The following is a 22,837-nucleotide window of genomic DNA, read 5'->3' as shown; positions in this document are numbered from 1 at the left end:
TGGATGGAGTAAGGGAGGGTTATAACCCCTCCAGTTTTTTTTTTTTGCTATCTGTAGTAACCCCCCCCCCCCCATTGGGGATATTTCCCTTCACTTCCTGAAACATGAAGTGAGAGAAAATTCCTTCAAAGTGATTGAATCCCTGGTTCTCACCAGAACTAGTGTCCCCATTGGAAGATTTCCCTTATTACTGTTCTGAGGACAACCCAAAATTAGGTATTTCCTTTTATTTTCATCCTCAAGCTTCGCTAGTGATAAGAGTAAACAGGGTGAATCTCCCTAACGGGGGCACACACAGCAATAAAAACCTGACGTTCTTTTCCCTTTCCAATCTCTCCAAAAAATAAAAGCTTTTAGTTATACTTTAACGATAACCCTCCTCCCTTCCGTCTCCTGAAAAGCAATGGCAGTAATATAAACTACATTACATTGTACTGTATATAAACATTTACACTTGCCTATGTGCATGCTGCCTTTCCTTCTTGTGGATCCCTTTTTAGGCGGACTTTCCTTGCTTAGGAGAGTAAGTGGCGTGCACTATATTAACCACTACTGGACCAGGCCTTTTTCTGACACGTTGTTTACAAGATAAAATCAGGTTTTTTGTCTAGAAAATTACTTAGAACCCCCAAACAATATATATATTTTTTTTTATCACACCGTATTTGCGCAGCGGTCTTACAAATGCATTTTTTTTTTTTTTTTTTTTAAATACACTTTTAATTAAAAAATAAGAAAACAGTAAGGCTAGCCCAATTTTTTTTTTCTTTAATGTGAAAGATAATGTTACACCGAGTAAATACTCAACAAGTCATGCTTGAAAATTGCACACGCTCGTGGAATGGCGAAAAACATTGGTACTTAAAAATCCACATAGGCGACACTACAGGTTACCAGTTTAGAATTACAGAGGAGGTCTAGGGCTCAAATTATTACTCTCGCTCGAACGATTACGGCGATACCTCACATGTGTGGTTTGAACACCGTTTACATATGTGGGCGTTTTTTTTTTTTTATAAGTAAGGTAACCAATAAAATCCATGTCAGTGCTTTTATTTTTAGAGGTTGATTCAGTTTGGGGAAGCTTCACTTCATTTCTTGTGACACATTTGTGATATTCTCTCAATTATTGTCCTAGTTTTGGATTTTCCCTTCCTTTTTTAGCCCTAGTCCTGGTGAAAGTGGTCATCTGGACAAAAAGTCTGAGTTTTGTTTCTGAGAGACAGAACAATAAAAACACGATAGAGGATTTAACCCTTCCCTGATTTATGCAAATTGAAAAAAAAACATTCACATTTATGTATTGTGGTAATGCATAGCATGAAGGTGCATTGCAGTGCTATTTGCACTGTTATTCTGGCCATACACTAGTCGAAAAATCATTGGAAAATCTGTAATTTGGTCTGTTCATTCGTTTTTCGTCCAGTTAAAGTGGTTGTAAGCCCATCTTAATAACTTTTACCTATAGGTAAGCCTTTAATAAGTCATGTAACGGGACCTCAACCCACGCTGTACTTGTGGACTTGTGTCAGTATACGGCTTCCTCCCAGTCATGAACATAGATATCGGATTTTCCCAGCCGCCCTCATACAAAGCTAGCTGACAACTTGGCTTTTATACGTTTTGGAACCTTCTCCTTTATTTAACAGTTTCACACTCAATTTATTCACACATGAGCACATCCCCCTCCTGATCATATTTAACAGTTTCACACTCAATTTATTCACACATGAGCACATCCCCCTCCTGATCAAATTACCCTATCAGGTCAGGGATTACCCGATTACATTATCATATGCAGATTAAATTGTATACAGATTTATAATTAACATATCTAAGGAAAAACCAACACAAACAGTATACTATTTCCACTCGGCAACTAATAGATGACAGTGATTCAATCAACCTGAGCCAATTAGGCAGCTAGGCCTAGAGTCCCATAGTCTTCAAATTATTCTTTGAGATATATTTTTGACAAATATTACTGTCCCATTTGAGTAATCCAAACCATTAAGTATCTGTCTTTCACCCCCCAGTGACGGGGAGTACCGTCACAAAGGCTTACCTATAGGTACTGTAAATATCTCCTAAACTTGCACCGTTTAGGAGGTATTTACATTGCATGCAGCCGAGGACGTCATCGGCGCATACAGTCTGAAGAAACGGCTGCCCCTGCCATTTCTTCAGAGCCCTGTGCCGTGACTGACGGCACCCACGGGAGTGACATCACGTGGCTCCGGACAGTAATACAGCCGGAGTCTGCAGACCCGGCAGGAAGACGGGCGAAGATGGATGCTGCCGCCAGCGGTGACCATGCTGGCTTTGATTGCAGGTAAGTGTCACATAATGTGCTGGTATGCGATGCATACCAGCTCATTATGCATTTAATTTGCAGGGAAGAAAAAAGGGAAAAATACGGAAGAGTTTACTTCCTCTTTAATGGGCAGAAATAGAAAATCGGTTTTAACTTTTCAGAGCTGACAAATTGAAGGAACAGTTTGGAAATTAAAAGGTTAATGTGTTCCTCGCCCGAACTGTTTGCACTAGGCATATGTTGATAAAATGAACGAAAAACTGATTAATTTATGTCCATTGAATGATTTATTGATTAAAATTGGGTCATTACATGATGGTACAATCGTCTGCTCTCACGGCCGAGTGTTAGTTTTTCAAAAATTAGTTTGAACGATTTTTCTTATAGTGTATGGCCAGCATTAGGGCTCTTGTCAATGGGCGTTGTTTTCTTGACTCATTCAGTGCAATGCTGCTCAGGTGCTACTATACAGTACAAGGTATGTTATCAGCTCGTACTCTGCATTGATTTCTCAATGGGTTTGCATCAGAATTTGTGCTGTGATACCCATCTATAATTCTGCTCTGAAACATGGTGCTGTTTGGCCTTCATTAGTGCCAGTGCTGCCTTATTACTTTACTTTTCATGAATACTTTAGTGTCTGTTTAGATAAAATGCTTCCTTTTTGTTTTCAGCTGAGTGACTCCTCAGGATGGGTGTTCATGAATTATGGCCAGTCCTGGAGCCGGTGAAGAAGCATGTCCCTCTCCAGAGCCTCAGTGGGAAGACTCTTGCAGTGGACTTGAGTATTTGGGTCTGTGAAGCTCAGTCTGTAAAGCAGATGATTGGAGTTGTTGCTAAACCTCATCTCAGGTAACATTTAACCCAGGGCTTGACAAATTTGCCTGAAATCTAGGAGTCAGCTAAAAAAGTTAGGAGCCAGTTTTTTTTTTTTGTTTTTTTAAACTAACAACCAAGCTTTATTTAATAAAACGGATACTAAATTTACACATAAATAGGACTAGAACCCCACTCTCCTCTATAGCGCAATTGGATGGAAACAGACTGTCTGTCTCTTTCCATCCGATGCCATCTGATCCGATGCCATCTGATCCGATCCACGGGATGGATAGAAAATAGAACCACCATCCGTCTGTTTTTGGCGGGCAGGGTCAGATGGCGGCAGATTACTGCTCCATAGAGGAGACTGAACGGTCCGATCAGGTCTGCCTGAAAAACTGACAGGCGGACCTGATCAGACAGCCCGTGTGAAAGGGGCCTTCGGCTGTGGCACGGCGATGAGGGAAAAAAAAAAAAAAAAATATATATATATATATATATATATATATATATATATATATATATATATATATAAATTTTTTTTTTTTTTAATAAGAATTGAAAAAAAAAAAGAAAAACATTTTTTTATTTTTTTTTTAATAATTAAAAAAAAAAAATATTATTTATTTTTTTTACATTTAAAAAATAAATTAATAATAATAACCACGCTCCCTGTCCACTTACCTTTAAGCAAAGGTAACTGGACAGAGAGATGAAGCCTTAAAAAAATTCCCTCTCTTCTCCTCTTTGGCATTGAGAACATGCATTACTCCCGGCCACCACAAGAGGGCGCCAGTTCCCCTAGCTTCTCATCTCACAGAAGAAGGCCGAAAAGCCGGGGACTAAATTTTTGGACGCCGCGGAAGTCCGTGAACTCGAAGAGGAGGTGGGGGGCGCAAAAGGGACAGGACACATCCTGCAGGGCACCCCAGGCGCCAGGTCGCTAATTCTAGTCGCAAATGCGACCTGGCGCCCGGGATTTGTCGAGGCCTGATTTAACCACTTCAATACTGGGCACTTTCACCCCCTTCCTGTTCAGGCCAATTTTCAGCTTTCAGTGCTGTTTGCAAAGGGAAGTGATCAGGATTTTTTTTTTTTACACATTATGATTGCTTATACCAGCAAATTTCACTCTTCGGCTTCTTGCAGATGATATTCCTGTTTGAGCATCTACTTTTGCAGACGTTTTATTTTTGTATATATTTGCATGTATTTAGGCAAATGCGTGAAAACTTATTCTTGCGTTCTCATTCTGCACAATATGCAAATTGGCATTTGCGCGCATGAGGCATAAATTGACCAAAAAAGCAGATTTTTCTATTTTATTTTTTTTACTGAAGAATGCATAGCGTTTGTTTACGTGCCTGTGTGCATAGGCACATCACAAATAATGGGCTGTATGTTAGCTCAATTAAAAAAAAAAAAAAAAAAGCTATAGTGAGCTTTTTCAAGGTTCAGTGTGCAAGAGGCCTGATAAGAAACCATTTTTACAAAATAAATTGATTCATTCAGTGTGTATTTTTGTGATTAGCTGTGATTGTCCCTGTCTGTACCATGTGATCACTGTGACCAATCACAGCTTGTAAGACAATTGTACACAATGAGTGGCATGGAAGGAAGCCTTCCATTGTTTTACATTTGTCATTTGATTTCTGTGATTGGTCACAGGGGCCCGGTACAGTGATCTGTCATCGGCTGTATCCCATGAACACAGCCGGTGACAGAAGTGCGTTCTGGGAGAATGTCATATTATGTCTTCCCAGAACAATGAAGGTCGCGCCTTGCTGTCATTTGGCAATAGGCTGTGCGGGAAGTGGTTTATAATGACTTATTTGTCTTCCCGTTTTTATTTTTTTATGTCGTTCATCCTAGTGATGTCTGTGATCATCATGTTAGGAGGCCCAGAGTCATAGTCATAAGGCTGTTTCTGGAAGACCAAGGCCAGTGGTGAAGATGTAGTTGGAACAAAATTGAGCAATTTAGAGTGTGTGTGTTTCTTTTAAGGGCTCTTTCACACAGGCGGACCGTTGAGATCCACCTGTCCGTTTTTTTTGGCGGATCTGAACGGTTCCCCCTATGCATCCCTATGGTGCATCGGATGTCAGCAGAGACATGTCCGCTGACATCCGATCCGTCAAATCTGGACGGATGGAAACCCTATTTTCCATCTGTCCAGCGGATCGGATGAGAGCGGACCGACGGTCCGTTCCCATCCGATTTCCCCCATAGAGATGCATGGGGAACTGACAGCGGTGTCTCCGCACACAGCACGGAGACACAGGTGTCATCCTCCTGCTCAGCGCGAGATCGGCGGATCGATCCCCCGCTGAGAAAAACGGACTCCGTCCGACGGAGTGTGTGAAAGGGGCCTAAAGTGATATAAAGTCTTTATTTTTTGTTTATTTTTTTTTTTTTTAAATAATCAACTTGTTATACTTACCTGTTCAGTGAGCAGCCCGGATCCTCCTCTTTCCGTGTTCCCCGTTGGCACTCCTAGACCCTCCCTCCTGCCAAGTGCCCCCAGACCTAGCCGCTTGCTCTGGGGGCACCCAAGCAAGCACACTCCCGAGCCCTGGCTTGGGCCCGCTCCTCCCTCTCCTGATTGGTTCACTGGCTGTGGTCGACAGCAGCAGGAGCCAATGGCTGCTGCCTCAGCCAATGGGGAGTGAGAGTCACTGGTGAGCCGAGACTCTCGTGCACATCACTGGATCGAGATTGGGCTCAGATGAGTTATAGGGGCGCTGCTGCTGCAGCACACAGAAGGTTTGCATAGAATGCATGAATGTAAAAAAACCTTGAGCCTTTAGAACCACTTACATGAGGGTCAGTGTCTTTCAAAAAGAGGTTTAGGATTTAAAAAAAAAAATTAAAAAACGTTTACTCTAATAAAAGTGCCAAAATATTTAGTAATGTGGCACCACCTCCAAAGATCTATGCAAAAAGCAAAAGCATTTGTAGGATGAGCAAAAAAGGGACTTTCTCGGCCCCCAAGGAATGACTCCACAACATTAACAATATTTCTGAGTATTCTAAAAATGTATAAATTATCGTAACAAGATGTGATTAAAAACATATACACACATTGCACTTCCTCAAGACTCCCATCTAGTTGTGACTTGTCCCCATGCAATATGAACATACAGCTATTCAAACCAACTTTTTACCAAATGAGTGATATCCGAAAGATGCAAATAAATGCATGGTAGATGATTCCCCATTTGTAGTTCCTTTACATGTTTCACGGCACAAAGCCGCTTCCTCAGCAGGTGTGGAGGTCACAATGTCTATAAAAAAAGAAAGAAATAAACATAATAAGAAGCTATGATCGTATGAAAAAGATAGTGTTTTAAAAATGCATAGAAGTTGTTATGCATCACAAATACCATCACTGAGCTAAGGTATCGGAACTCATCAAGAAGTGAAGAAATGGCTAACCCCAGTCAGAGATCTTGCCAGAGCCCCCCAGTCCCTCACTGTGGCAGGTATGGAACAAACAAGAGCCAGGTAGCTAAAAACTATGGATTCATTTGTGTGCCCGTGACATCACTTGCCCCAGCTCTCAACCGCACTTGTGCGAGAGCATTCTTTGGGGGGCTACTGAGAGTCCCTTTTTTTTCCCCCTCATCCTACACATGCTTTTTCTCTTTGCAAACAATCCTAAACACCTAGGTGGATGCAGCATCGATCTGATGCTGCATTTATCCCCTGCCGCCTCTACACTGAGAACTGAGCGATCAAACATTTCTGATCGCTCAGTTCTTCCCCTCTGCTCTGAGCAAAGAGCCAGGACTGTCAGTCTTCGGTTTTCTGCTCTCCCCTCCAGCACTCACTGGATCGCTGGGCTGTGGGAGGGACAGAAGGGGCTGGTCGGGCTCTTAGCACATCGCTAAGAGGCTGAGCCAGGTGCCGGTCCAGGCATCTAGGTGGATCTTTAGCCAGATATCAGCTGAAAATGGGTCACAGGCGTGCAAAATGGCCTGCACTCCTGTGATCCATAGAAGAAGTATGACCAAAAAAGCTTTGGCCATACTTCTCTTTCCAGTCCACGTCCTCTGAGGCAAGTTTGTCATGAACCTGTTCTTTGGAGTGACAATTTCCTCTGAGCAGGCTATTACTTGCATGGTAACAGGGGCAGTAAGGAGCAAAGTCACAGTGCACTAAAATAACAAGATGAAAGCAGGGACTGCATTTCCTCCTGGATTGCATGGGTCGCTAGACTTTTCCTAGTGGATTAATAATGACTTAGTATTTTTGACAAATTTTCTAGAAAACTCCACATTTACCTCCTTCTCCTCCCTTCAGTCATCATATCATATTCGAAATAATGAACAGTTACAGTTCGTTCAAATCAGACACTTTTTACATTACTCACTTTAAAACTGCTATTGACTCTATTTTATAAAACTTTGTCATAGAACTCTAAGGGGAGGAGGTCTTATATCAGATATTTATAATTGTCTGGTGAGTACAGACCCCCAAGATAAGCTGCTATATATGGGAATTCAACTCTAACATACGGTATCTCTCAAAAGTGAGTACACCCCTCACATTTTTGTAAATATTTTATTATATCTTTTCCTGTGACAACACTGAAGAAATGACACTTTGCTACAATGTAAAGTAGTGAGTGTACAGCTTGTATAACAGTGTAAATTTGCTGTCCCCTCAAAATAACTCAACACAACCATTAATTTCTAAACCGCTGGCAACAAAAGTGAGAACACCCCTAAGTAAAATGTCCAAAAAGGGCCCAATTGGGGAGCAGGTGTGTTAAATTTGGTGTTCTCACTCTCTTATACTGGTCACTGGAAGTTCAGCATGGCACCTCATGGCAAATAACTCTCTGAGGATCTAAAAAAAAAAATTGTTGCTCTACATAAAGAGGGCCTAGGCTATAAGATTTCCAAGACCCAGAAATTGAGCTGCAACATGGTGGCCAAGACATCACAGCGGTTTCACAGGATAGGCTCCACTCAGAACAGGCCTCGCCTTGATCGACCAAAGAGGTTGAGTGCACATGCTCAGTGTCGTATCGAGAGGTTGTCTTTGGGAAAAAGATGTATGAGTGCTGCAGAGGTTGAAGGGGTGGGGGGGTGGAGGGGTCAGACTGTCAGTGCTCAGACCATACACTGCATCAAATTGGTCCGCATGACTGTCGTCCCAGAAGGAAGCCTCTTCTAAAGATGATGCACAAGAAAGCCCACAAACAATTTGCTGAAGACAAACAGACTAAGGACATGGATTACTGGAACCATGTCCTGTGGTCTGATGAGACCAAAATCAACCTATTTGGTTCAGATGGTGTCAAGCGTGTGTGGTGGCAACTGGGTGAGGAGTACAAAGACAAGTGTGTCTTGCCTACAGTCCAGCATGGTGGTGGGAGTGTCATGGTCTGGGGCTGCATAAGTGCTGCCGACACTGGGGAGCTACAGTTCATTGAGAGAACCATGAATGCGAACATGTACTGTGACATACTGAAGCAGAGCATGAACCCCTCCCTTCGGTGACTGAGCTGCAGGGCAGTATTCCAACATAATAACGACCCCAAACACACCTCCAAGACGACCACTGCCTTGCTAAAGAAGCTGAGAGTAAAGGTGATGGACTGGCCAAGCATATCTCTAGACCTAAACCCAATTTAGCATCTGTGGGGCATCCTCAAATGGATGGTGGATGTCTCTAACATCCACCAGCTCCATGATAATGTCATGGAGGAGGACTCCAGTGGCAACCTGTGAAGCTCTGGTGAACTTCATGCTAATGAGGGTTAAGGCAGTGCTGGAAAATAATGGTGGCCACACAAAATATTGACACTTTGGGCTCAATTTCGACATTTTAACTTAGGGGTGTACTCACTTTTTGTTGCCAGTGGTTTAGACCTTAATGGCTGTGTGTTGAGTTATTTTGAGGGGACAGCATATTTCCGCTGTTATACAAGCTGTACACTCACTACTTTTACATTTTTACATAGTGTAATTTCTTCAGTGTTGTCACATGAAGAGATATAAAAAATATTTACAAAAATGTGAGGGGTATGCTAACTTTTTTGAGATAGTGTATCTCTATCCTCAAATGGGAAGATTGCATAGTAAACCTTTGTAAATGCACTAGATCACTTACTGTTTGAGAAACTGCTATTAACCCTTTTACCAGAAGGTATTTTACACCTACCAAACTGCATTCCAACTTTCCATCAGTTTCTCTGGCCTGCTTCACAGGGTGTTCTTCCCCGGGCTTCTTCCCCCATTTTTTTGTGAGATTACATATGTGATGTAAACTGGAAATTTTTACTATACCCGTTCACTCTATCCACCTTGCCGTAGCCAATTCTTTACTTTTCCCTCCTATTTCAGAGATTTCTGTCCCTCATATGAGGCTTATCCATACCATTTTATGTTTCTTTACACTGGTTTCTAGCTAATCATTGGAAATCTTGCTTGTTTCCCAAGTGAGCGTAGACTCTATTTGTCGCATGGAGAAAATATCACACCATATATAACTTTATGCCCTTTTTATAACGCTAAATGAGACCTCTGGTTGAATATTTCGAGGTCCTTCTTCCACTTACTGAATCTTGGATTAATCCTCATCAACTGCTCTTAAATGTTTGGTCTTATACTGTTTACTCTAAAGTTCTCTATACGTATATTGGCATTTTTTGTTCATGTCATAGCATAGTATCGCCTTATATGTTAATATTTTATGAACTCTGTCATTATACCCTTATTATTTGTATTCAGATGTATTTTTTGGAAATACCCTTTTCAGAATATATGTAAAAATGTGCTGTTTTTTTTTTTTCTTGTACCACAAAGTTTCACTTAATTTGCAAACAAAAAAGGAATGCAGGGACTGCATAGGTAAATGGCAAATTGTGTGTCTTCATGTATATATTTTTTATGTTCAGAGACTGAAAATCTTTCTTCTTCTTTCTTCTTCTTCTTTCTTCTTCTTTCTTTTTCTTTCTTTCTTTTTCTTTCTTTCTTCTTCTTTCTTTTTCTTTCTTTCTTCTTCTTTCTTTTTCTTTCTTTCTTCTTCTTTCTTTTTCTTTCTTTCTTCTTCTTTCTTTTTCTTTCTTTCTTCTTCTTTCTTTTTCTTTCTTTCTTCTTCTTTCTTTTTCTTTCTTTCTTCTTCTTTCTTTTTCTTTCTTTCTTCTTCTTTCTTTTTCTTTCTTTCTTCTTCTTTCTTTTTCTTTCTTTTTCTTTCTTTTTCTTTCTTTTTCTTTCTTTTTCTTTCTTTTTTCTTTTTTTTTTTTTCTTCTTTTTTCTTTTTTTTTTTTCTTCTTTTTTCTTTTTTTTTTTTCTTCTTTTTTCTTTTTTTTTTTTCTTCTTCTTTTTTTTTTTTCTTCTTTTTTCTTTTTTTTTTTTCTTCTTTTTTCTTTTTTTTTTTTCTTCTTTTTTCTTTTTTTTTTTTCTTCTTCTTTTTTCTTTTTTTTTCTTCTTTTTTCTTTTTTTCCATTTACATGCGTTGACAGGTTTGATTTGATTACATTCCCAAGCATATCTAAGAAACAAAATAGACATTCCCTTTGCTAATTTTTTTTCCAACAGGAATCTCTTTTTCCGTGTCTCCTCCTTGAACCTAATGGGAGTGAAGCTGGTCTTTGTGACAGAAGGGGAAGCCCCAAAGGTTAAAGCTGACACTATGAATAAGAGGAACGCAATGAGATACGGCTCAACCAATAAGCCAGCTTCATCCAGACCAGGGCGCTCCTATTTCAAGTCTGTCCTGAAGGAGGTATGTGCAGGATTGATGACTTGAGGTGTAATTTTACGCTCAGCACGGGCATTATGATGCTACTACTTTGGCACAGATTTTTTTTTTTTGTCAGGTTGGTGAAAAATCTTAGCACTAGCAATGGCACAATAGTTGAATTTAACTGGGTACTGCTATGATAGTACAGGGAATATTGGTTAGGTCCACATCTTGGATTAGTCAGCAAGGTTAAAGTGCATGTACAGCCACAACTTTTTTTAGTTTTGGATAAAGTAGAAAGGGATTAGTCAAGTTTTTATTACTGTCTGCATACCTGCTGGGAAGAGTCTTCTTCTCTTCATCCTGTGACACTCTTCACAGAGAGAAGTGATTTGAAATCCAAAATCTTTACTGTTCTCCCAAGAATAAGAGGGAGGGGTAGGTCTTCCAATGGGGACAACTTTTCCAGTGACAGCTGTCTAAAGCTGGTCACACTATCCAACTTTTGTTGGTAGATTTCCTTCAGATTTACCTTTTCTATGTAGTGCAAGGGCCTGCCAGATTGCATACAAATTGAAAGTGTTTAGGTTTGACCTCATATTATATGGTTTTGGTAAGTCTAAAGGAAAAAGTCTTCAGAAAATCTTCTAGTGTGTATGGCCCATTAGGCTGGCCACAGGCGGTTCGAATCTCAGCCAGTTCAGCAGGAACCGGCTGAGGTTTGAACCGTGTGTGGGTAGCCTGAATGTTCCAAGTTAAACAATCAACTTGGGTAAAACCAGCATGCTAGGTTTACTTGTGATTATTGCTAGCAGCTGCTATAGCCCCTAGCAATCAGAGGTGGGGGACTTGAGTCACAGGACTGGAGTCAGACTTAACCACTTGCCAACCGCCGCACGACTATTTACGTCGGCAGTCAGCCCCTCACAGGCAAAGTGACGTAGTACTACGTCGCTAGCCTGTGAGGCTTTAGGGGGCGAGCGCGGGCTACCGGAGGCGCGCTCCCACCCCCGCTCGTTCATGGACCCCCCCCTGCGCGTGTGAGCGGCGGTCCCGATGTCTGCCGCTCACTCGCGATCGTCCAGTACAGCGGGAGAAAGGCAGGCGGCTAATGTGAACAAAGCCGCCTGTCATTTTCCCCTGTGTAAGTGCAGAGATCATATGGTCCTGCTATGCAGGATCGTATTTCTCTGTAGTTACACACACAGACACACACACACACACACACAGCCACATCCAATAACAGTAGGAAGCACGCTCCTAGGGACACACTTAACCCCTCCTTCTCAAATAAAGTTAACCCCTTCCCTGCCAGTGTCATTTTTACAGTAACAGTGCATATGTATAGCACTGATTACTGTAGTAATGTCACTGGTACCCTCAAAAGTGTCAAAAATGGCAGTTAAGGGTTCGATCTGTCTGCCGCAATGTCTCAGTCCCGCAAAAAAATGGCAGATCGCCGCCATTACTCGTTAAAAAAAAATAAAAAAACTACAAAAATGACAAAAATCTTTCCCTTAGTTAACGCAATAACTTTTGCGCAAACCAGTCAAAATACACTCTTTGCGATTTTTTTTTTAATAGTGCATGATCAAAAAATCGCACAGGTGATCAAATACTGCCAAAAGAAAGCTCTGTTTGTGGGAAAAAAAGGACGTCAATTTCATTTGGGTACAGCGTCACACGACCGCGCAATTGTCCGTTAAAGTCACGCAGTGCCGAATCGCAAAATAGGCCTTGGTCAGGAAGGGGGTAAAATCTTCCAGGGCTTAAGTGGTTAAGTCACCAGTTTGAGGACTTGAGACTTGCTTGACTAAAATTAATAAAAGACTCGACTTGACTTTGACTTGGTATTCGTGACTTGAGACTTGACTTTGACTTGAGACATATGACTCGAAATGACTTTACTTTTTTAAGTTATTAAATATTTGCATTTTCTTAAGATGTGTTAAAGCAAAATGAATGTGCCTGTTATGTTTCTGACACCACAGTCACTTAAAACACCTCAGTGTGTTCTGATTTTTAGGACACTGGCTGTTTAACAATGGAAATACTTAACATGTTTTTAGTGACTGTGGTGTTGAAACATGACCGGACAAAGGATTTTGAGCTGTTTGGGCATTCAAAGTGTTTCTTTAACCACTTAAGCCCCGGAAGATTTTACCCCAATTCCGACCAGGGGGTATTTTGCGATTCGGCACTGCGTGACTTTAACGGACAATTGCGCAGTCGTGCGACGCTGTACCTAAACGAATTTGGCGTCCTTTTTTTCCCACAAACAGAGCTTTCTTTTGGTGGTATTTGATCACCTGTGCGATTTTTTGATCACGCGCTATAAACAAAAAAAGAGCGTCAATTTTGCAAAAATAGCAATATTTTTCACATTTTTTTATATGAAATTCCCCCCCAAAAAAATTTAAAAATCAAAATTTTTTCAAATTTTCGGCCAATTTGTTTTATGCTACCTATGTTTGGTAAAAAAAATTCGCAAAAAGCGTATTTTGATTGGTTTGCGCAAAAGTTATCGCGTTTACTAACAAAGGGAAAGATTTTTGTCATTTTTGTTTGTTTTTTTTTTAAATATTTTTTTTTTCGGACCCTTGACTGACATTTTTGACACTTTTGGGGTTACCAGTGACATTTCTACAGTAATCAGTGCTATATATATGCACTGTTACTGTAAAAATACACTGGTAGTGAAGGGGTTAACTTTATTTGGGAGGGAGGGGCTGTGTGTGTCCCTAGGGGCGTGCTTTCTACTGTGATTGGCTGTGGCTTCAGCTGTAAGGACACTGATCAACGGATCTACATAGTAGATCCATGTGATCAGTGTCTTTGCAGCGAGGAGAATGACAGGCAGCTTGTTTACACAAGCTGCCTGACATTCTCCCTCTCCCCCGCAGATCGCCGAGTGGCCGGCGGACATCGGGTCCGCTGGTCACACGCGCGGGGGGGTCCGTGACCACGCGGGAGCGGGAGCGCGCCTCCGGGGGCGCACGCTCGCTCCCTAGACCCTCACAAGCAAGCAACGTAGCCCTATGTTAGTTTGCCTGTGAGGGGCTGACCGCCGACGTAGATAGTCGTGCGGCGGTCGGCAAGTGGTTAATATGCCAAGAAAAAAGCTCTAAGCAGTTTTGTTAATGTTGAAAATAAAACAAAACCTTTCCTGACCACTGACTTGGTAAGAATAAGAATTGTAAGGTAAGAATTGGGGTAGATCAGTATTTTGACTTGATTTGTGACTTGACCAAAATAAATGACTTGACTTGACTTGCTTGACTTCTAGCAGGGACTCGACTTGACTTGCTTGCTTTTTGCCACAGTAACTTGGGACTTGCTTGAGACTTGAAGGTTAAGACTTGAGACTTGCTTGTGACTTGCACATGTGTGACTTACTCCCATGTCTGCTAGCAATAGTTAACTGTCCTTCCCCCATTACAAGGCTTTCCCCCGCACCCTGCTTCACCCCCAGCGGGAAAATTCAAGGTCTTGTCAGGAGGGATTCCCCTGTCAGCACTGTCTGTGTTTATGTGGGAATTGTGCACATTTTTTTTCCTGCAAACCAAGCAGGAGGTCTTGGTAGGAGTGGAGAGGACGGTTTGGGTGATATTTGGAGACAAGATTGGTGATGGAGCTCGGGGCAGAAGTGTTAATGGCTTTGTATGTTGTGGTTAGTATTTTGAATTTAATTCACTGGGCAATTGGAAGCCAGTGGCGGGATGGACAAGGAGGAATGACAGACACTGAGCCGTTGGCCTATGAGAAGGGAGCTGCAATGGTCAAGGCGAGAGATTACAAGGGAATGAATGAGTAGCTTGGTGGTTTCATTAGAAAAAAGGGGTAAATTAAAATAAGTAATAGGTGTAAATGTACATGGGGTAGTCCTATTCACTCATATTTGAAGACTGAACTCGTTTCTGATTGTGCTTTGATCATTCCCTTATCTCATTTGCAATCTACCCCACAGGAAGACTTTGTATTCTCTGACTTTAAGAGCCAGTTCACATACAGGCGACCCGACTTGCCGGGGCGACCTGTGAAGTTGCGGTGCACATCGCGCACCGCGACCTCGGAGCGACATGCACGGACTTCATATCATTGAAGTCAATGCAGGTCGCTCCAGGTCGCCCCAAAGTAGTACAGGACCCTTTTTCTAAGTCGGAGCGACTTGTGTCGCTCCTATTAGAACGGGTCCTGTGCTAATCTATGGCAGGCGACTTGTCAGGCGACCAAGTCACCTGACAAGTCGCCCCAGTGTGAACCGGCTCTTAAAGGTTCCGGAATCTTATAGCAGAAATAAACCATGTGATCTTGCCTAGTAATGTCACTTAAAGCTAAACTACAGGAAAACCGACAAGGATAGCTGAAATATATATGTGGCAGCTGTTCAACCTGCCATAGGATATGTATCTCGGTCTATTCAGTCCTGAGATTTATACCATTTTGCCAAACTGTACATCCAGGTTGGTGACCTGACTTTTCTGTATTTGTCATGTTCACAACAGTTCTCTCCCTTTCGGTGATGCAACATTCACAAGCTCCCTTGTCAGCACTGACATCTTCTCCCAGTCTTCTTCTGGTTATAGTATCTTCAGCAGTCTCGGTTGGTTGTCCCAAGATAATGTTACTACTGTGTGTGCACACAGGAGACCATTTTATCCCTGCACCATGCTGAGATAGTACACTGACCAGCACCCGTGCAGCAAAGTGTGCAATCTGATGGAACTCTCTAGCAGGCAGGTGAGAAGCAGAAGTCTCTTCTGCAATGAAAGCCTTCTGTTAGCATTTTTTTTTCCCACTAAAGTTTCACATTAAACAATAAAGCCTGGGTACCTTCTTGCCCACAGCATGTGAGGAGCAGCATCATTGTACCAATCTGCTCACACTGCACACTCCTATCTGACTGTTCCCTGTTGGCACATATCCATGTAGAATGTCTGTCTCCTAGTACAGCCCCTTACTCTTCCAGTCTTTTTAACATTGTACACGAGATTACAAGAGACTGAGATCCAGTTGCATTCAGGTTCTTACACTAGTTGCCTTTTAATATGTTTTGAATCATAACAAATGCAATAAAATACATAATTGCATTCATTGGTGTATATTTAATGTCTGAATACAGTTCAGCCTTTAAAAAGCTCAGCAGCAGTTTTCTTTATTTGCTTCAAAAAAGAGGTAGCTCTTCTTTTTTATTTTTTAGTGCTGATGTGTACCCTACCGATTCAAGAATTTTATTGACTGGTCCACTATGGTAAACAACCTGCCTTTTTTTTTTTTTCTGTCTGTCTGTAGTGTCTCCGCATGTTGGATTGCCTGGGTGTCCCTTGGGTTCAAGCAGCAGGGGAAGCTGAAGCAATGTGTGCTTATCTCAATGCCAAGGGCTATGTGGATGGATGTATTACCAACGATGGAGATGTATTTCTCTATGGAGCACAGACCGTTTATAGAAATTTCACCATGAATGTGAAGGTATGGAATGTGCCTGGGTATGACTCCCTTGATTCATATGCAATGAGCAATGACTGTGAAGCATACAGTATGATCCAAACAAATGTTATAACTTATCAGAGCTGGGAAAAATCCCTTGGGGACAGGGTAGCCCATGCTCCTGTTGTTGACCCAGGGAATATCTAATTGCCTTTGGAAATCGGGATATATATATATATATATATATATATATATATATATATACATATAATATATATATTATTTTTTTTTTTTTTTTTGTCCCTGGTAGTTCAAATTGGACCATTCCTTAAGGCCTTTTGCCTTCCTCTAGAGCAGTGGTTTCCAAACTGCGGCTCTTTGCTTGGATTTATATTGCCCTTGAGGCATTATTCCTTCTCCACTGACAACAAAAATGGGGCACTATTCCCCCCCCAGTGGCGTCAACCATTTCTCCCCCTAATACCAAAGATCTGGCATCGTTTACTCCCGCTGGGCACAGTCCACCCCCCCCCCCCCCAAGTCTGAAGGACAGTAAACTGGCCCTTTCTTAAGAAAGTTTGCAGACCCCTGCTCTAGATCTACTCTGGGTATAGGGTTCTAGAGGTTTTTAAGCGTATCTATTTATTTTTGTTTAGGTTAGTTAAACTAGATGGACTTGTTTCATGGTATTGAAAAATAACAGATTGACGACGCTCCAAGCCTGCAGCGTCTGTCTCCTGGGTTTGCACTCTGTATTCAGGTGCTGGCAAAGACTGAGCACATCTCTGCGGTCTCGCTCCAAGATACAATAACAGTGTTTTGGCAATCTTTTTTTCAGTCAAAACACCCTTTAAAACTGCACAATCTTGAGGCAGCCCAATTCTAAAATGTAAAAAAATTAAATTAACAGTTTTATATATCACAGCAACATCCACATGTAGGGCACCCAATGTTAGAGGGGATTTATTCTTCCAAAGCAAATACACCTTTTCACTCTGGTACTGACTAGTATTCCAATGTTTCTCTCTCTCTCTGCTAATGTGATTTCAGTGCTGACGGAGAGGTTCAGGGGAGGGGCAAACAAGAATGGCTTGCAGGCGCCCAATGTCCTCCTTGTCAACTGATGACATTGTTGGTTGTTTGGACAATGGTGGCTAGAAGGTTGTAATGGTGCACAATGAAAACCTGTGACTTTGTGTAACTGAAAGACTTGCTTAAGCCACTTCCTGGCTGTATACAATTTTTGGGCAATTTTCATGCCTTTTTGCCAAGGCACCCCTGAATAAAGCAGAAGGCACCTCTGGGTATGTAAATAAAAAGACTGGCTTCAGCTCCAATCCCCACCCATTGGTCACGCCCCTCTGACAGGTTTCACCCACATTGGGCTTTATCATAAAAATAGCCCTGTACGATTAAGCCCAATGTGGGAGAAACATGTCAGAAGGGCATTACTGATGGGCGGGGATTTGAACGGAAGCCCGTCTTTCATTTACTTTACAACTGAGTTGAATACAGTGTAGAAGTACGGTACTTGTATGCCATATTGAATCTACCCTAATTACTGTAAGGAATCCTTCTACAGCACATATACAGAAGCAGTGAGGGGAGACCGTCAGCAGGTTTGGATCTTGAAATCTTAGGCTCCATGTACACGGGACGTTGTTAAAAGTCCCTTGGAATGCTGGAATTTTTAGGACGTTTGAAACGTCCGTTCGGTCGCGTTTGTACCCGCGTTTAGCGGGCGTTTAGCGGCGTTTGCGGGCGTTTGCGTTTAGAAGCGTTCCTAGAGGTCAAAAAAATTATTCCCCTTTAAAATGGAAAAACGCGAACGCTAAACACGGGTCATCGCGTTTGGACGTGTTTGTGCGTTTGAAACGCGGGGAAACACACGTTCGAACGCAAATAATTGCGTTCTAAAAAAAGTCCCTGAACGCAACTGCCTGCAAATGACTGTAAACGACCTGGTGTACATGGACAGATAAGATAAAATGTAGATGGGTTCAGGGGCTTCTGAAAAAAACGCCCAACTGCTCCTAAACGGCCATTTCCAGCGTCCCGTGTACATGGAGCCTAAGCTGCAAAAGTACAATTTTAAACAAATGCAGTCCAAATCTAACTCAAAATGACTTGCTGTTATGGTAAAAGTATCCCTGCTGGTTGCCTAGCTCAAGCTGTGACTTGGAACATACTGGACTGCTATTTCTACACAGAAAGCAGCAGTCCTCTCTGCAAAGTGCTGACTGTCACAGACTGTATTTGCACTGGATATGATTTATCCACCAACCAAAAATAAAAAATTATATTTTCAGCACCACAAGTTACCTTTTTGTTGAAGAGATATGGTTGGTTTTGGGTTAGTTGGGTAAATAATTTTGTAATGTGCAGGTGCTGTATAAATTACTATAAATAATGATTAAAAAAGTAAGAAAATACTAGGTACATTAGGCAGCTGGAATTCAAATAACTCATTACTATTTCATGTAATGCTACTCAGTACATTAGGTGACAAAAAGCATGAAAATGTTGTATATTTTAGAACTGAAATGAAACATTTAGCAAACATTTGCTCTAGGTGCTCACTGACCTTCTAGGCTCTGGGAATGGTTTGATGTCACGCCAGAATGGAATGCTGTTGCAATCATTTTTGACTTTGTTAGCTTCCCTCAAGGAAGGGCATTAAATTGAAGAATAGAGTGTATTACTTGGTGAAGACACTTGTTTTTTAAATGTATTTTTGGTTAAGTAAAAAGTTTAATTTAGAAGATAAATCCACAAAATATATCCACAATGCCACAATGTAATTTCAGAAAAACAACCTTTTTTTTTTTTTTTGTAAATAAAAACATACTGCTTAACCTGCCCTAACAGACATGCAAATGGGTAAAAATTTGAAATGAAGAGTGGTATATGGCCTGTCCTCAACATGTCACAGCTAATAAGCAGCCAAAAACCTCTTCCATGAACCAATAGAAAATTTCCTTCCCTGCGATTTCCTTAGAAACAGGAGACACGCAGAGGTTGATATAATGAGATTATTACATTGATGCACTAACGAACAAACGGGTACAAATAATTAAATGTTTAAAGCAGAGCTCCACCCAACAGGGGAAGTTTTGTTATAAGTTTAAAACAGTTACCTGCTCCGACTTCCTGGGCGATTCCAGCGGAGGTTCTCATCCCCACGCAGTCTTCTGAGATACATCACAGGTCCCTGAAGACTGCAGGATCATTCACAAAGCGTAGCGTGGCTCGCGCATGTGCAGTGGTCAATCGGCTGTGTAGCTGAAAGCCGCACAGCCGACTGCCCACAATTAGGATGCCGGCCCAGAACCTGGAGGCGAGAGAATAACTAGGCCGGGAGAGGACAGTTCTGGATCCTTGGACATGTAAGCGTCTATTTATTAAAAGTCAGCAGCTAAAGGATTAGCTGCTGATAAATGTTTTTTTTTTTTCTTTTTTTCTTCTTTTTACAGCCTGAACATCCTCTTTAAGTAACAGTCGCAAATAAAATCATTGCTGAAAAGTTGAGGTAATATCAGTATAAGTTAAGTCTTCATTTGCCAATTTTAATAATCTTTAGATCAGGGGTGTCCAACCTTTTGACCTTCCTGAGCCACATTGAAGAAAGAGGAATTGTCTTGGGCCAGATATAAAATAAACTAACAATAAAGCTGGGTACACACAATCTGAATATTGGCTGGTTCGGCAGAAATCGGCCGACATTCAGTATGTGTGCACAGCTACCTGTCCGACAGAAGCTGATCTCTGACGTACAAGCATGCTGGAAAACTAGCAGCCGATCTGCGCTGACAGCCAATGGCTACACCAGTGCTGATCAATGTGTTCTGGCGGTGGGGGGGGGGGGGAGGGAGGAGCAGCGGCAATCCCACTGTCAGAACACAATGACACAGTGAGGGAGATCGCCCCACTAACATATTTATTTTTTTGAATGTTAAAAAAACTGAGTGTACCCAGCTTAAGGATAGGTGATAAGCAGAAAATGTTGAGCAGATCATAAATTACCTTTGCTATATCCATAGCTTTCACAGGTCTTCCCTGCACATACTGGAACACTACAAGGTGCACCAAACTAAGTGTAGCAGATAAAATCAAGAAGGACATTTATTGAAAGTTGGCAGCCAATTAGTTACTTACATGATGTAAGAATAAACAAGGCATACATTAGAAAGGGAGTCTGTAGTCACTCTGGGTGTTCCCAAGGTCTATAGCAGCATCACAGGCGGTGTACAAGCAGGGCAGGTGGACGAGTCGGCCGGGGATCCTGATGTGTAGTGTGAGAACCAGCGTGGAACGCACTCGGAGCCCCACCGAAAGTGATGTCGGGACATGTCAGATGACGCGTTTCAAAACTTCAGCTTTTTCTTCAGATCTGGATGGCGTCATCTGCATGTTCCACCGTCTTCCATCGCAACTCCAAGTGCATTCTATGCTGGTTCTCGCACAGCAGGGTCCCTGTCCGGCTCATCCATCTGCCCTGCTTGTACACTGCCTGTAATGCTGCTATAGACCCTGGGACCCCCCAGAGTGACTACAGACTCCCTTTCTAACTTATGCCTTGTTTATTCTTACATCATATGAGTAGCCAATTGACTGACAACTTTTAATAAATGTTCTTCTTGATTTTTATCTCCTACACTTTAACGCACCTTTCTGTCTTCAATTTACCTTCCAGAGAATTACTTCACTCTCAAGGGAGCTGCCACTAGCGTGTGTGACATTACACTACATGGACTATATGAACTTTTTCACTGATTACTGGGAGTCCCTTAACCCAGTGGTCTTCAACCCTGGCCTACAGGGCCCACTAACAGGCCAGGTTTGCAAGATAACTGAAATGCATCCCAGGTGATATCATTTGCTGCTCAGTGATTGCAGTATTCTAGTCTGCATCTCCCAAAGGTAATACTTAAAACCCGGCCTGTTAGTGGGCCCTGTAGGCCAGGGTTGAGGACCACTGCCTTAAAGAGGAAGTAAACCCTCCTCTACAACTTGTACCTATAGGCAAGCCTATGATAAGGCTTACCTATAGGTACTGTAAATATCTCCTAAACATGTACCGTTTAGGAGATATTTACCTTACATGTCGCCAGTGACGTCACTGGCGCATGCGCTCTGAAGGAACGGCCGATCGTGCCGTTCCTTCAGAGCCCTGTGCCGTGACTGTCGGCTCCCGCGCGCGTGCGCGGGAGTGACGTCACCGCGGCTCCGGCCAATCAGATGGCCGTTTGCCGCGATCCCGGAAGACGGGCGACTAGACATGTCGCCCGTCATAGAGGTGAGTGAGCGGCACGGCGGGGGCTCGTTCTGAGGTAAGTATTGCATAATGAGCTAATATGCGATGCATACTAGCTCATTATGTCTTTCTTTTGCAGGGTGTAAGAAAAAAAAAAAAAATTTATACGAGTTTACAACCTCTTTAACCCACTCTTTGCACCATATTTTGTTATGTCTCCCCTGCACATACCGCCCGCCATAAACCCTTTTCAGCATTCATGTTTTGGATCTGGCACAATTTTGCTAGTTTTATAGAAACCATGCTGCACCCTTTTTTTTCCCCAAGAAGAACCTTTAGTAAGGCAAATATTACACACAGCCCACAAAACCCATTAATCTGGCACCTACTTGCCTGGGGAGTCACTGCATTCGCCTCCACTGGGTTTATGCCAAATATGGCATTCTTGGCATCCCTCCAGATGGGCCTGTCTTGTCTTTGCTGGCCTTCGCCCCATCTGCTATGCCTTGCATGGCATCCCTCCAACTGTGCACAGGCGGCATTCTTAACTCTCTTGGGCCGCATGCGTACTGTGGATTGGACGCCCCTGCTTTAGATAATTCTCCACCAGTGGAAGTGGTCAGTTGCATGTCTTGTGCTTTTAGTGAATAGATAAATATTGCAACTTTATTTGCACTCACCACAATAAAAATTCACCTTTACACTAAATTTGTGTTTTATTTTATTGTATGCCAGAACTATGCTGGCTTGGTTGTAGAGATAATGGTGGTTTGGTTAACAGGTGAGTGAATTTTTTATTTTTTTTTATATTTAGATGCTGTTTCTTTGCAGTCAGTTGCCATGATAACACCACTTGTTGCAGTGCCTAGTAAGATAGGCCAAGAGGGAAATGCTTCTTTCTCTGCTTCCTGTTTTTATGGCAGTACTGGACAATTCCTGGTTGCGAGGTCGCCATGGCCATTTACAACAACTCTGGTGGCCAGGTCAGTGAGGGCTATTGCCGGTGGAAAGGCATGCAGTGGAATGCCAGGGCTATTATTAGGAAAAGCCAGCACTGCATGGAAACACAGCAGCAGCTAATGTGACAGTTGGCATTGCCTGTACCAGACTGAACTTAGTCCTTAGGCATTTGAGAAAGGGGAACCTGGCATTTCACACCCATTATGTTCTCTCACAGGGCCATCTTTACCAAACTATATCTTTAGCATAAACAAATAGGAGCAAGATAACACAAGAACCGAGGGGGGGCAACTTGCTCACCCGGCGCCAAAAGACTATTAAATATCCAAAAGATTCTAACATCAGCTGCTGCTATAAAATATAAACCA

The 22,837-nt window shown here is 42.1% G+C and overlaps 1 protein-coding gene across 1 annotated transcript in view; it reads left to right on the top strand.

Annotated features, from left to right (window-relative positions):
• The first annotated feature begins 2,992 nt into the window (after nucleotides 1-2,992).
• The window catches only part of GEN1 (GEN1 Holliday junction 5' flap endonuclease), an 80,480-nt gene continuing 60,635 nt past the window's right edge, over nucleotides 2,993-22,837 (top strand). Inside the window, exons 1-3 of the mRNA XM_082251682.1 lie at nucleotides 2,993-3,166; nucleotides 10,684-10,870; nucleotides 16,121-16,297. Of these exons, the coding sequence (XP_082107808.1) occupies nucleotides 3,006-3,166; nucleotides 10,684-10,870; nucleotides 16,121-16,297 (525 nt within the window). The 5' untranslated portion in view covers nucleotides 2,993-3,005. The remainder of the gene's footprint in view (nucleotides 3,167-10,683; nucleotides 10,871-16,120; nucleotides 16,298-22,837) is intronic.

The sequence above is a fragment of the Pelophylax lessonae genome (assembly GCF_965119305.1).
Source record: "Pelophylax lessonae genome assembly, chromosome: 3".
Classification (NCBI taxonomy): Eukaryota; Metazoa; Chordata; class Amphibia; order Anura; family Ranidae; genus Pelophylax; species Pelophylax lessonae.
This window is presented reverse-complemented; position numbering and strand designations above follow the sequence as displayed.